At 40.9% G+C, this 15,511-nt stretch overlaps 1 protein-coding gene across 3 annotated transcripts in view; it reads right to left on the bottom strand.

Moving 5' to 3' along the window:
• The window catches only part of KIF3C (kinesin family member 3C), a 285,345-nt gene that overhangs the window by 53,935 nt on the left and 215,899 nt on the right, over positions 1–15,511 (bottom strand). For all 3 annotated transcript variants that reach the window (XM_033936155.1, XM_033936154.1, XM_033936156.1), the window contains 2 exons: positions 9,123–9,245; positions 1,577–1,695 (listed from right to left, as the gene is read on the bottom strand). In XM_033936155.1, the coding sequence (XP_033792046.1) occupies positions 1,577–1,695; positions 9,123–9,245 (242 nt within the window). The remainder of the gene's footprint in view (positions 1–1,576; positions 1,696–9,122; positions 9,246–15,511) is intronic.

Genomic DNA, 15,511 nt, shown 5'->3' with positions numbered 1-15,511 from the left:
AAGGACCTAGTCCCTGGGAACATTGGACCCAACATAGTCCGTGTTTCGACAGTAGAGTCTTCCTCATGGGTAAACACTATGAAGAAGGTTCTTGAAGATAGGAAGTGAGGTAAGTAGAACAACTCACAACAATGCAAAATCCTCCTTGCTGGAACCCTTGAAAAAGCCAGTTTGGCGAAATGGGTCCCGTCGGGCATTTGAGCATTGGAGCAAGAAATTTTGAATAAAGAAAAATGAAAAATAAAAAATGAAGAATAATACAAGTTGGTTTGTTCTTCTTTTTTGAATGGTTTATCCTGTCAAGTGAGGATTTTGCATTGTTGTGAGTTCTTCCTCATGGGTCCCTGCTAGTCCTAGGATGAAAGATACGTGGAACGGCTAAACAATCAGAAAGTATAGATGCGTAGAAGCTCCGCATATGACGCGCTTCAAAAAACAAATCAATAAGGAGGAGAGGACATGGATACTGGACCTTCAAGTGGGGGGTGGGGGGAAGGATGGTAGAGAGAGGAAGAGAGAGTGACCAAGACCAGAAAAGGGATGGGAAGGGAGGAAGAGATTATTAACCGGTGGAGAGAGGGAGAGAGAGATGCCAGACTATGGGGGCCAAGGAAGGGATTCAGGGTGTAATTGAGAGAGGGGTGGGATGTAGAGGGAGACAGAACTGCAGTTGGAATAAGAGAGGGAATTGAGGAGGGTGGAACCTGAAAAAAGAAAAAGCAGGAAGGAATTTCAGGTCTCAGGATAGAAGAATTCTATGCAAAACACTACAAATAAACTTTGCAAAATTTTGAAGTATTGTATGCAGAATTTTCAAACTTTTTGCACAGAATTAACTGCTGATGCAGCAGATAACCCAAAGCAGTTAGCTACATATCCACAGGTGTGGTGAATTAGATTTCAATTAGCAGCCATGTCGCTAATGCACAGGAGTATCCATTGCTCCATGTTAACTGCATGGATGTCTTCTCCAAAAGTGCTAGAAATGTTTCCATCAGTTAATGCAGAGGTTTTGCAGATATGGTGGGATAGCAATAAATGCAAAATCTTAGTGTGGCTTGGTAAACAGACCCCTATATGTTTTTCAGACTTGCATCTTCATGTACCAGACTCCTCATTTGATTTTCTATTGCAAATATTGCTTAATGTTGCTGTCAGCAGCATAGCCAGTGAATAAATATCTGGTTCAATTTTAAAATCAATAGTAGAGATGCATTTCATATTTCTGTAGAGGACATCTGTGGCTGGGCTTAAATCAATTTTTACTTTAAGAGGTTTTGCCAAAGGATACAGAACTTAAAACGATTCTGCCCTACCGATATAATTTTAAAAGACATTTTAAATACAAATACTGTAAAATATTAAAAGTACATGAAATAAAAAGTATCACTGACTTTTTGAGACTTCTGTTTGGTACATTTTCTATAACCTTTGACATTTCAATATAACTAATTCAAAGTCACTATTTTCTACCACATTTGCCATGAGAAGCTTACACCCAGATAACAGATTATTCTTGATAAATTACATTGCAGGTTTAGTCAGGTGATATTCTTAGGGAACAAGGAAGTCTTACTTAAATTTCAGTTCACGTGTTTGCTCGTTCTGGGCCTGTTCCAGGTCCTGTCGTACACGGATATACTCGTCATGCTGATCCTGAATTTCTGCCTTTACAGCTTGCAGCTTAGCATAGAGCTAGAAAAAGCACAAATTTCAAATCAGGGGTCTGATTTGATTCCTTTTTACCCTACCCCTCATTCATCTACCTTAGTCTTTTGTTTTTATTTACAGATTGGCTGAGGGATATTGTCCTGATTTGTTGCAGTTTTACATTAACCCCCCTCCCCTTCAACTGATTCTATAAAATTGGGTGCCAAACTTTACATTTACTGCCCAATTTATAGAATAAGGTTATTTACATGTGGAACTTAATTTAATAATAAGCTATTAATTGCAGTTAACAGTCAATTATTGGCTTAAAATTGAGTTAATTGGCACCAATGGCAGTTGCGCATGCAACCAACCTTAATTGCTATTCTAGAAGCTGCATGCACAATTTCTGTCATGCACAACTTCTAGGGTTGTGGCTATGGGAGGGAAATGGACAGGTCAAGGAGTATAGCTATGAGTTACACATACAAGTTATAGAACACTAGGGGTTATGTGCCCAGCTGTCAACAGTTAGGTGCGAGCACTTACATCAGCCTTTGACATGGCATAAGTGCTTGTGCCTAAGGTTAGAAACAAAACTGTGAAACTACATTAGTATTTTATAACAGAAGTTCTGTGAAGAACTGTCATGTACCATTCCGGTGCCTACATTTATTGCTTGTACCCCTAAGTGGGTTCCTTTCCTCAAGTGATCCTTACTTTTTCTAGAGCCTGACCCAATCCATTATTTTATTTATTTAAAAAATTTCTATTCTGCTTAAAACCTAAATGGATTACAATTTACATACATAGGGAAATTGCCAATACACATAAACTCATTTTCAAGTTGATCATCCATACAATTTCAGCAGAATCAAAGGGCTACTAGTCTAAAAAATGCCTTAAACAGATGAGTTTTCAGAGATTTTTAAAAAATTCGTCAGATCTTGGCATAGCCTTAATGAACCATTTAAATCATTCCCTAATCGACAACCTTCTACTGAAATTGCTGCCATCCATGTTTTCTTGTAATGCACCTCACATACATGCCCAAGGGTCAACTTCAGAGCAGATTCTGATCTCAAAGGACGAGATGGTAGATACTCGTATTTTCTTAGAACTTGCATCAAGTACCAAGGTTCCTTTCCATATATTACTTGATGTAAAATCATCAAAACTTTATATTCAATACAAAACATTACAGGAAGTTGTTTTAAAACTGGGGATATATGTTGATAATGAGAAACCCCAGTTATCATTCTTGCAACCGTTTTTTGCACTACCTGTAATGCCTACATTTAAAATTTTTCCATTCCCAAAAACAAAGCATTACAGAAATTCAGTTTCATAATAACAAGACTCTACATCATTGTCCACAAATCTACTACAGACAACATTGCCCGTATCCTAGAAAGTACTGTATAAGCATCTTCATAAAGGCATCATTCCTTGAAGTTCCATCCAAGTTGCACCCTATAATTTTAGGTTTTCCCCATCAATTTCCCTCTTTTAATTCTAAGTCTATCATTTGCTCTTTCCCTGTACGTTCTGCTATTCTATCTTCAATAGACTGTAAATTGCAAGGAGCAGGGAATGTATTATAGGACGGATTCTGTAATTGGCGCCTAAATTACCAGAAACCAAGAAAAATGGCACTGGCAACGTGTTAATCATGCTTAGACGCTATTTATAGAATCATGCCTAATGGCGCCTCACACAAAAAAATGTAGGCGCCAGTAATATAGGCCATGGTTTTACTAGCCTAAGTTCTTTAGAGAATTGCATCTAGCAGTGCCTATGTCTGTCTCCATTTCCAAATATGTCCACTTAGGTGCCGCTAAGTACCATGTGATAGCTACTTACCATTTTTAGAATTGGGTAGGCGCGTGTCATCTTGATATAGGGACATTGGTTCATCTGCTTTTCTTTTGTCCCTTGATACTTAAATTTTGGCAATCCATTTGGAGTCAAATCAATAGAATACTGGAAAATCCAGTGGCATTGACATATGATATAGTGCTATTTGGCACTTTAATGAGGACCAAGAGTCCAATAACTTTCCCATAACAACAAATTACTTTTCATCATGACGGGAAGTCGCTATACAACTTATTCTGAAAAACTGGAAAAATTAGGATAGATTAAATTATAGTTTGTGGTGGGAATCCTTGTGCCAAACTTATAAATTTGAACGTAAGATAGCAATATAATTGGGACATTATAAGATATTTAAGGATGTTTGGGACCCACTGACAAAATTTTGTAAAGATTGATTATTGGGTTTAGCCCTTTGATTATACGCATCCAGGATGGGTGGGTGGGAGGGGGGGGTATATAATTAATTTATTATTGGATTGCAAGGTTGTTTATCTTGATCATTTGCATTATATTAAATGTTTTTACACTTTTAGGAAGGGATGGGGAGGGGGATATGTATTTATTGTATCATTAGAAGGAATTGAGTGCTGTCTATTGAGTTAATTGACTGATAATATGTTGCACTTTTATGCTGGTTTTAAAATGAATAATGATTAAAAAAAAAAAAAAAAGAAATGGGTAGGCGCCTATCAGCCAATTAAATTTTTTCTGCAATTATGATCTCATTAAATTATGTGCAAATATGGGGAAGTGTGTGCTGATTGCCATGGAAACATGCCTACATCGAGTGTGAATAGTAGCAAAATCAATATTTTGCACAGAGAAGGCACTTTAGACGGAAGGTATATTCTGCATGTTAAAAGGTGTCATGTACACTTTTGAAGCTGCGATCAAAGCTCATCTTTTTACAGTCCTGGAGCCTCCTCCTTAACCCTGCATTTGGTGACAAGATCTCCTCGGCTCCTCATCCCCCTGTCAGCTTTTAAAAAAACAAACATCTGAGTCAGGCTCTTCAATAAAACATGCATAGAAGAAAAGAAATATTAGTGAAACCCTCATTAACGCTAACTGCAGAATAAACTATTTTCTTATTTTACTCCTCCTCAGATCTTGCTAAAACTGTGCGCTAAGTTTTCAGATCCTCAGCACACTTCTTTACATCTGTGCTTATTAGCTAATACCTTCATTGGATTTAAAAGAGCAGTGTGCCAATTCTGCTTGAGTCTTTGCACCAGAGACGTCTCAAGGGACTGTGATGCCCTGACCCAACTTTTGCATTGGTGCCCCCTCCTGTATCAGCACCCTTCCCCCTGCATTGGTGTGTAATCCCCTCACATCAGGGCTCTCCCACATCAGCCTGCTTCTAGCCAGTCAGTCATAGAAACATAGAAACATAGAAAAAAGCGGCAGAAAAGGGCTACAGCCCACCAAGTCTGCCCATTCCAAGTATCCCCCCCTGAATTTACTTCCTTAAAGATCCCACAAGAGTATCCCATTTATTCTTAAAATCCGTCACGCTGCTGGCCTTTACCACCTGGAGTGGTAGTCTGTTCCAATGATCCACCACTCTTTCGGTGAAGAAGTACTTCCTGGAGTCGCCGTGAAACTTCCCTCCCCTGATTTTCAGCGGATGTCCTCTGGTGGTCGAGGGACCCATGGGCCAGGAGATATCATCTTCTGGCTCGATGCGTCCTGTGATGTATTTATACGTTTCGATCATATCTCCCCGTTCTCTTCTTTCCTCGAGTGAGTACAGTCGCAACTTCTGTAGTCTTTCTTCATATGGGAGATCCTTGAGCCCCACGACCATCCTGGTGGCCGTTCGCTGAACCGACTCGATCCTTTGCACGTCCTTTCGGTAGTGTGGTCTCCAAAACTGAACACAGTACTCCAACTGCGGCCTCACCATGGCTCTGTACAACGGCATTATAACTTCAGGTCTCCTGCTGACGAAACCTCTGCGGATACACCCCAATACCTGTCTTGCCTTGGAGGAAGCCTTCTCCACTTGATTGGCAACTTTCATGTCTTCACTAATGATCACTCCCAGATCACGTTCCTCCGTGGTCGTAACCAAAGTCTCGCCATTTAGTACATAAGCTCTACGCGGGTTTCTCTTGCCCAAGTGCATTATCTTGCATTTTTTAGCATTGAAGCCTAGCTGCCAAGTATTTGACCATTGTTCCAGCAGCAGTAGGTCGTGTGACATAGTATCAGGTAATGAGCTTTTGCCTACTATGTTGCAAAGTTTGGCGTCGTCGGCGAATAGTGATATCCTTCCTCTAAGTCCTTGTGTCATATCTCTTATGAATAAGTTGAATAGAATTGGGCCCAGGACCGATCCCTGCGGCACTCCACTGATCACGTCCGACGCTTCAGATGGGGTACCATTCACCACCACCTTCTGACGTCTGCCGTTCAGCCAATCCCCAATCCATGTAGTTAGAATGTCTCCTAATCCTATCGATTTTAGCTTGTTTAGTAATCTTCGATGAGGGACGCTATCAAATGCTTTACTGAAGTCCAAATATACTACGTCTAGTGACTCTCCGGCGTCCAGTTGTCTAGTAACCCAGTCAAAAAAGCTAATCAGGTTAGATTGGCATGATCTACCCCTGGTGAATCCATGTTGGTGTGGATCACGTAGGTTTTCTTCGTCTAGGATTGTGTCAATATGCTGTTTGATCAGCGTTTCTATGAGTTTACACACTATAGATGTGAGACTCACCGGTCTGTAGTTTGCTGTCTCTGTCCTGCAACCCTTTTTGTGGAGTGGGATTACATTGGCGGTTTTCCAGTCCAAGGGGACCACTCCTGTGCTTAGGGAAAGATTGAAAAGAACCGATAATGGTTCTGCCAGGACTTCTCTTAACTCCCTGAGCATTCTGGGGTGTAGGTTATCCGGTCCCATTGCTTTGTTTACTTTGAGTCTTGATAGTTCGTTGTAGACACTACTGGGCGTAAATTCGAAATCTTGAAACGGGTCTTTCCGGTTTTCTCCCGTCTGAAGCTGAGGACCAGCTCCCGGTGCTTCACGAGTGAATACTGAACAGAAGTATTTGTTTAGTATTTCTGCCTTCTCAGAGTCTGATTCTGCAAATTTACCGTCCGATTGCTTCAATCGTACTATGCCATCTTGTTTCTTTTCCTGTCACTGATATAGCTGTAGAAAGATTTATCCCCTTTCTTCATTTTTCGTGCTAGCTCTTCCTCCATTCGGAGTTTGGCCTCTCTGACTGCTGTTTTGACAGTTTTGGATCTGTCAAGATAGTCCTCTTTTGCCCCCTCCCTGCCTAAATGTTTGTTGGCGATAAATGCGTCTTTTTTCTGTTTAACTAATTCTGCGATTTCCTTACTGAACCATTGGGGTCTTTTGTTTTTTCTACCTTTACTTACTGTCCTTATGTATCGGTCTGTTGCTTCGTGTAGTATGGACTTCAGGGACAACCACATATCCTCCACGTTGTTAGTTAGTCCTTGTTTATGTAGTTCCTGATGGACGAACTCTCCCATTTGATTAAAGTCTGTGCCTCTAAAGTTGAGAATCCTTGTTGCTGTGCTTGTTTTTGGGAATCCCTTTCTGAGGTTGAGCCATATCATATTATGGTCGCTGGAGGCCAGTGTTTCCCCTACCGAGACCTCAGTGACACTATCTCCGTTGGTGAGGACCAGGTCCAGTAACGCCTGGTCCCTGGTGGGTTCCAACACCAGTTGCTTGAGGCGTGCACCCTTTATGGAGTTTAATATTTTTTTGCTGCTACCCGTGGTTGCAGAGAGTGTGTTCCAGTCTGCATCTGGCATGTTGAAGTCTCCTAGTATTACTGAGTCCCCGCGCAGCGTGATATTCTCTATGTCCTCAATCAATTCCATGTCTTTGTCCTCCTGTTGCCTGGGAGGTCTATATATCACACCAAGGTATAGGCATTTTTCATTCCCTCTGGCCAGATTTACCCAGAGGGATTCTCCAGTGTATCTAACATCCGTGATTTTGGTGGTTTTGATGTTTTCCTTAGTGTATAATGCTACTCCTCCTCCCAATTTACCCACTCGGTCGCATCGAAGTATGTTGTACCCTGGTATAATCATATCCCATCCATGCGATTCCGTGAACCAGGTTTCAGATATCGCTATCACGTCAAGATCGGCGTTTGCTATTTCAGTCTCTAATTCTAGAATCTTATTGCCCAAGCTGTGTGCATTAACATACATAGCCCTCCATATCTGTGAAGAGTTTTCCTTATTTGACAGTGTGGTTCCCGAAAACTCAGTGATATTTCTCCCTGATCTATTGTGGGTATCATTGGTACTTACCTTAGACTTGGTAGTATGAGTGCGATCTGCCTCCTCAGGGTGATTTCTTACTGCTCTGGGATATAAGTATGTACCCTCCCCCAACTTACCTAGTTTAAAGCCCTATGGAGTAGTCGGGCCAGTCGATGTCCAAATACGTTTCTACCTCTTCTGGTTAGGTGGAGTCCACCTGTATAATCCTGACTCAACCCATGGGTTCCTAGGATAGGATCAATCCTCAGTTGTTCATGCTCTGGTGGCCTGCCTTCTCCAAAATGCAAGCTGCCATATATAAGAAACCCCCCCCCCCCCCGTGGTAGTGTTGCAAGACTGTAGTTAGGGGTCAGCAGCACCATTTTAAAGAAGACTGTAGATTCGTTAGCACATCAATACACCTACTGGGAAAACTAAATGTCAGATAACTAAAATTCCTACATAGAATTTCCATGCTAACAGAATTCCTGGTCTCAATCACACACATAGAATATACCGGTAGCTGAACCATCAGAGAGTACAGAATAAGTGACCATAAATTAAAAATAGAAATATATACACAAATTAAACTGAACCTCTAAAATGCCAAATTCTGCGTGCAAAACAACACCAGAGAAATAGGAGCTGCAACTGTCCATGGTGTCTTACCTCTGCTGCACCCCACCCCTTTGATGTACAGTAATTTTCTGTTTACAGGGCTGACACACACAGCTTAATGTGATACCTGCTGCTGCTCTGAAGAGAAAAACCGTGTCAAAGAAGGATATTGAGGGGTAGGGCTGGGGGAGCTGCTGGATCAGGACGGTGTTTAAAGCAGGGCATGGGAGCTTTAAGAAAGTGAGGCAGAAAGAGGAAATAATTTGTCATTGCAGTGGTCCAGGTGAAGCAGGCTTTTGGCTCCTCAGGCTTGGTGTCCTGAGCCAGAGCTCATCTAGTCCGTGCCTTGAGTCGGCCCTGCTTTGCACACAGTTTTCCTATGTACTAAGCTCTTTTCTGAATAAGGCAGCCATAACAGAACAGAAATTTTTGTGCAGAACATGTGCCAATCTTTGCACCAAACCACTTGCATTTTATTATATTGTTCCCTTAGTTTCTATGATTGATTGAATGAATGACTGTCTATCCTGCTCTCTGTGTGCTCGTTGTTTCATTAGTTATTTCTCCTGACTGGCAATATTTCCATAGCATCCACTTAAAGTAACTGCTTACACTTCCCAATTCCACTGATTGGTTGTTCAACCAGTGAGGTCAGAGAGGCATGACATTGACTCTGCTCTGTTCTCTAGAATGACTGTTCTAATCCACTGTACCTTCTTGAGTTTCTTGGTCTTCATGTCTACTTCCTGTTGTAGGGAGGTGTATGTCCCACGGAGTTCCACAGTCTCCTCATCTCGCAGAAGCATCTCCTGTTGCATTTCCCGCTCTCTGCGTTTCTATATCAGAACAGGAAAGAAAAGAAAACATCACACATCAATGGAGCATCAACAAAAGTAGATGCCAAGGATATGGTATTGTATTAGTTTTATTTGTAACTCTCTTTGAACTTGTATCTGATTTTGTGTGCAATCAAGTGATAATAATAAGTACACAGAAATCTGAAGATCAGAATTTGGAGTCAGAGTGCTAGGAAGAACTAGGATATACTGTGATGACTTTACCTCCTGATGTTTCTTCCTCCTTTCTAGGCAGCATGCAGGGAAAAGGTAAAATGAAACCAGCATATGGTTTCTCAAGTTTCTCTGGGCACTAGGGTTGCCATCTTTCTGATGACGAAAAATCCGATACCTGCCCTGTTCTGCCCCATGCCCTTCCCTTATCCCACCATCTTGCCTCGCCCAGTCCTTTGCCAAATCTACTGTTCTGAAGAAAAAATATGCTCTATCATTATTTTGCAAACTTTATATAAGAGAAACGAGACAGAGACCTAGTGGTTACAACTGCTTCCTGAACACCCTGAAGTTGTAGGTTCAATCCCTGCTCCACTCCTTTTGTTCCTGGCAAGTCACTTAATCCACACAACGAAGGAGTCGTGAGGACAAGATGTCAAAAATTTAGCCAGGGGTGTATAGTTCAAAAAAATCACTTTATTGGTAAATATGCCACAATAGCTCAAAGGCTCGACACTGGCAGTGTTTCAGCAACTGTGCCTTTATCAAGAGTGTGTGGTGAAAGTAACGTAGAAACTAGTGTCTAACGTGAAACTGAAGAACACTGGTAAGTTTAGACTGTAGGTGCCACTCGGTTTGGTTGTCAATCAACCGCTAGGCACTGTTTATAGAACCCCATCTAGCAGCACTTAGGCATAACTAGGCATTGCTAGGCATCCTAGAGATAGGCGCCTATATATTAGGCCAGATTTTACCGGGCCTAATTTACCAACACCTAACTTGGATGCCTAGCGACACCTAAGCCAACCACAGCTATTTTCCATTCCTAACCAGGCCTACCTTTCAGGTAGGCGTCATTAGGCGTTGGAGGGAGCCTTCACTTAGGCGTTGCAAGGAGTCATAAGAGTTCAGCGCTGAACTTTTCACTTAGGCGTTGCAAGGAGTCATACATAAGAGTTCAGCGCTGAACTCTTACTTGCTAATTTTAATTCCTTTTTTTTTTTTTTTTTATTGGCTGATAACTGGCATGGTAAATTACCAAGCCAATTAAAAAAAAAAGTTGCACACAGATCCCAAAGTTAGGCATCGCTAGGCATCTGTGATTAGGATGCCAGTCATAGAATCTGGTCCACAGTCCCTGATTAAATTGTGAACCGCTCAGATGGCTGTGCCAATAAGCGGTATATCAAATACAAGATCTAGTAAACAAACATATTCCAGATTTTACAGAAAAACCTGTCATAATAAAGCAGCATTGATGTCCAGGACTGAAATAGCACTAATCCTACCTATAAGAAGACAGCACCCTAGAATACCACTATACTTCCAATCCAGATCAGACTTTTACAGATCCATATAAAGCAGAATGCCTCACAGAAACTACTTGCTAGCAGAATACCATGCTTTCATTACATATGCAAAACACTGACAGACCCTGAACAAATATGAAACAATGAACCAATAACAGAGATATGAAGGCAAAAAACTGGATTGGGAACCTCAAGAAGACAGAATCTGTGCATACAGCAATACTAGAGATATAGAAACTGACATGCAAGATATCAGAGATACATTTACCAGAGCTGAGATATTTTACCCCTCCTTTTATAAAACCTTAGAACAGTTTTTAGCCAGCCATGACGGTAAGAGCTCTGATGCTCATAGGAATTCTATGAGCGTCGGAGCTGTTACTGTGCTATGGTTTTGTAAAAGGGGAAGGGGTTAATTATAAAAAGAATAAAATATTTTTTCTACCTTTGTTGTCTGAGCATTTTTTTCTCCATTAACTTTGGCCCCATTGTTTCTTTTCTGCTTTTCTCTATTTTATTTGTAATTCTCTTATTAGAATTTCCTGTCCATTTGACATGACTTCTCATTCCATGTCCACCGCCTGTCTTCCATCTGTGTCTCTTTATCTGTCCTGTTCAGCATTTCTCCTCCTCACATGTTCCTCATCTGCCTTCTCAGTGTTCCCTATCCCCCCTTCCATGTCAAGCACTGTATCCCTTTCTCCATGCTCAACATCTTTTCTTTGTGACCTATCCCTTATCCACTTTTATCCCCTTTCTCCTCCCCCATCTAAACATGCCCCACCCTGAGGACAGCATCTCCTCCTTTCTTTCCTGTGCTCCTGCCCCTTGCAGTCCAGCATTTTTTTCTCCCTCCCTCTGTAGGTCCAGTGTCTCTTTGCCTCTTCCCCCATACCTCCTGGTCTGCTTTCTTTTTTCCCTCCACTTCATCATTCCCCTACTGTGGGTTTAGCATCTCTCACCCTCTCTAGTCTGTCTCACTTTCTTTTCTCCATCCCTCTTGGAATCCATTATCTCTTCGCAGTCCCACCTAAAATAAGCCCCAAACATGCCCCCTTGCTATTTGGTCATATTGCAAAGTAGGTATGTAGCCCAAAGTGTGTGTGTGTGTATGAGGAGAGGGGATTGGGGGCACTAAATTTTGGCATGCCCCATGCCATTCCCACTCCCCCACAACCCTACAAACCTGAGCAGGCAGGAGTCCCTATGGCCAGCTAGCAGAGGCTCTCTCAAATATGACAATTAGAGGCTCTTTACCTGGTCTGATGATGACCCAGACACCCCTCCTCTCACATGCTAATTTTTGTGAAACTGAGTATGTGTGAGGGAGTCCCATCCTCTGCACATGATCAAAAACTGAGAATGCATGAGGGGTGGGCCTCCCTCGCATATGCTCAGTTTTACAAAAAACAAGCATGTGTCGAGGGGGAGTGGCCGACGTGACAGCAGCCCAGAAATAAAGTGTTGCTAATTGTCAGGCTTTCCTAGCTTTGCACAGAGCAGGGCTTCTGCTGGCAGGGCTAGGGATTCTCCACTGCTGCCATGTTGTATGTCCCTATTCTGCCTTTTCATTATATTACATTCTGACTTGTATTCCACCAAAGTCCTTATGAGTTCATGGCAGATAGCAATATATTTCTATTTCTGGGAAGAAACCCAGTTAAACATAACACAATAACAAATATTCAAATAGAACATCACGAGTAGAAGATGATAAATGTCAAGATAAACATTTTTAAAATAAGAATGTCTTTAAAAGTTTTCTAAAAACAATATATTGACCTACTGATCTTATTAAAATAGGGAGATCATTCCAAATTAATGGAGCCTGATAAAAGAAGGCAGCCTTCCATTCAGCAAATGATCTAATTGTCTTTGGTGAAGGAAATTGAAGATAGAATTGCTTCCGTATAATATGACCTGGTCTTCCTACTAGTAATGAAATCAATTCCACTAAATAATATGGCACCTAGCCATATGGAATATTAAAAACCATAATACAAAGTTTAAAATAAATCCTTGCATTTACTGGCAATCAATGTAATTTAATGAAATATGGTGTAATTCTATCATATTTAGAGTTGGGAAAAATTACCTTCACTGCAGTATTCTGCACAGTTTGTAATCTTTTCAACAATCCTTTAGCACATCCTATATGAACCATATCATAGTAGTCTATCTGGGGAAGAATAAGTGATTGAATCACAAGTACAAAAACTGACTTATCAAAATATTTCTGAACTACCTGTAATTTCCTTATAAGAAAAAATGATTTTTTTACTAACCAGATTAACTTGTTGTTCCAAGCTCTATAAATTATCTAATTGAATGCCCAAAACTAGAGGTAGGTCTTGCCAGACAAATCTGATCAATTTCTTTGACTGGGTGACCAGAGAATTGGATAGAGAATGTGTGCTAGATGAGGTATATTTAGATTTTAGCAAAGCCTTTGACAGTGTTCCACGTCTGATAAATAAACTGAGCACCCTTGGGATGGGTTCCAAAGTGATGGGCTGGGTCAGGATCAGGAACTGGTTGAGTGGAAGGTGACAAAGGATAGTGATCAATGAAGATCGCTCTGAGGAAAGGGATGTTACCAGTGGTGTGCCTCAAGGTTCTGTTCTTGGGCCTGTTCTTTTTGCCATTTTTATAAACAATATTGCTGAAGGGTTGTCGAGGAACATTTACCTCTTTGCGGATGATACCTAAATCTGCAATAGAGTAGACATGCCGGATGGTGTGAATAACATGAAGAAAGACCTGGTGAAGCTTGAAGAATGGTCTGAAATTTGGCAGCTAAAATTTAATGCTAAGAAATGCAAGGTCATGCATTTGGGCTGCAAAAACCCAAGGGAACGGTACAGTTTAGGGGGTAAAGAACTTATGTGCATGACAGAAAAGCAGGACTTAGGTGTGATTGTATGTGATGATCTTAAGGTGGCCAAACTGGTTGAAAAGTTGACAGCAAAAGCTAGAAGGATGCTAGGGTACATAGGGAGAGGTATGGCCAGTAGGAAAAAGGAGGTATTGATGCCCTTGTATAAGACTTTGGTGAGACCTCATTTAGAATATTGTGTACAATTCTTGAGACCGCACCTTCAAAAAGAAATAAAAAGGATAGAGTCGGTCCAGAGGAAGGCTACTAAAATGGTATGTGGTCTTCATCATAAGGCATATGGGGACAGACTTAAAGATCTCAATCTGTATACTTTGGAGGAAAGGCGGGAGAGGGGAGATATGATAGAGACGTTTAAATACCTATGTAATGTAAATGTGCTTGAGTCAAGTCTCTTTCATTTGAAAGGAAACTCTGTAATGAGAGGGCATAGGATGAAGTTAAGAGATGATAGGCTCCGGAGTAATCTAAGGAAATACTTTTTTACAGAAAGGGTGGTAGATGCATAGAACAGTCTCCCATAAGAGGTGGTGGAGACAGAGACTGTGTTTGAATTCAAAAGGGCCTGGGATAGGCACATGGGATCTCTCAGAGAGAGAAAGAGATAATGGTTACTGTGGATGGGTAGACTAGATGGGCCATTTGGCCTTTATCTGCCATCATGTTTCTATGTAAAAGTGTAATTGCTTTGACCATAGTGTGATAAAAAATCCGATTTAGCCTGATCGCATGGGCCTAGTCAAAGAAACTTACGGTCTCTTTTACAAAGCCGCACGGCAATGGCCCCGAAGCCCTTTAAATCTCTATGGGCTTTGGAGCCATTAGCACAGAGCAGCCGCTAGCGCAGCTTTGTAAAAGAGGCCGTTAGATTTGTCTATATCTATCTTTAACTTATGGTTTGTAACCCATTTCGCTACAGTATCAAGCACTAGCTTTAATGTAGACCAATCAGAATCTTTATTATTAAAAGGCAAGAAAATACTGATGTCATCTGAATAAATGTAAGTGAATAAATTAAGGATTCAAGTGACTTACTCAAAGATTGCATCATAACATTAAACAATATTGGGGACAAGGGGAAACCTTGTGACACCCCACAACTCATTTTCCAACTAGTAGATAATAGACCATTCATTTTCACTCTAAATATCGTTAGGATAAGAACCCATTTATCCAATTCAAAACTTTGCCCTGTACACTCCAATTTATAATACTTATTTTAGAAGATTATGGCCAACAAGGTCAAATTGTAGAAGTATGACATTTTGACCCTGAATTAAAATGGATATACCTTTAGCCACTAAAGAGCAGAGTAGGCTCTCTGTACTGTAATCTGCTCTAAATCCTGATTGAATTGGGTGTAATAAATCATACTGGTCCAGATAATCTGTCAATTTAATTGTAATCCATCCTTCCATTATTTTAATAAATAGCAGAATGGAAGCCACTGGTCTATAATTTGTAACTTCTTGAATCCCAATCTTTTGATTTTTGACTATTGGAATCAGTAAAATATGACCACTTAATACATCAAATATATCTGCTTGCAATTCCTCATTCAACTACTCTGTTATAGCAAGTAAAAAGAAAGATAGACAGTCACGAAGTAGCTGATTAGCGCAAGAATCTAACATACAATAAGACTTAATAGTTTTATTTATTTCATTTTCTAGCCCATGGGTAGGGAACTCTGGTCCTCAAGAGCCGTATTCCAGTCAGGTTTTCAGGATTTCCCCAATGAATATGCATGAGATCTATTTGCATGCACTGCTTTCAATGCATATTCATTAGGGAAATCCTGAAAACCCAACTGGAATACGGCTCTCGAGGACTGGAGTTCCCTACCCCTGTTATAGCCTGTCCTCCCCAAAGAGCTCAGGACGTGT

The sequence above is a fragment of the Geotrypetes seraphini genome, chromosome 3 (genome assembly GCF_902459505.1).
Source record: "Geotrypetes seraphini chromosome 3, aGeoSer1.1, whole genome shotgun sequence".
NCBI lineage: Eukaryota > Metazoa > Chordata > Amphibia > Gymnophiona > Dermophiidae > Geotrypetes > Geotrypetes seraphini.
Note: the sequence above shows the minus strand (reverse complement) of the source record. Positions and strands in the feature narration are given on the sequence as shown.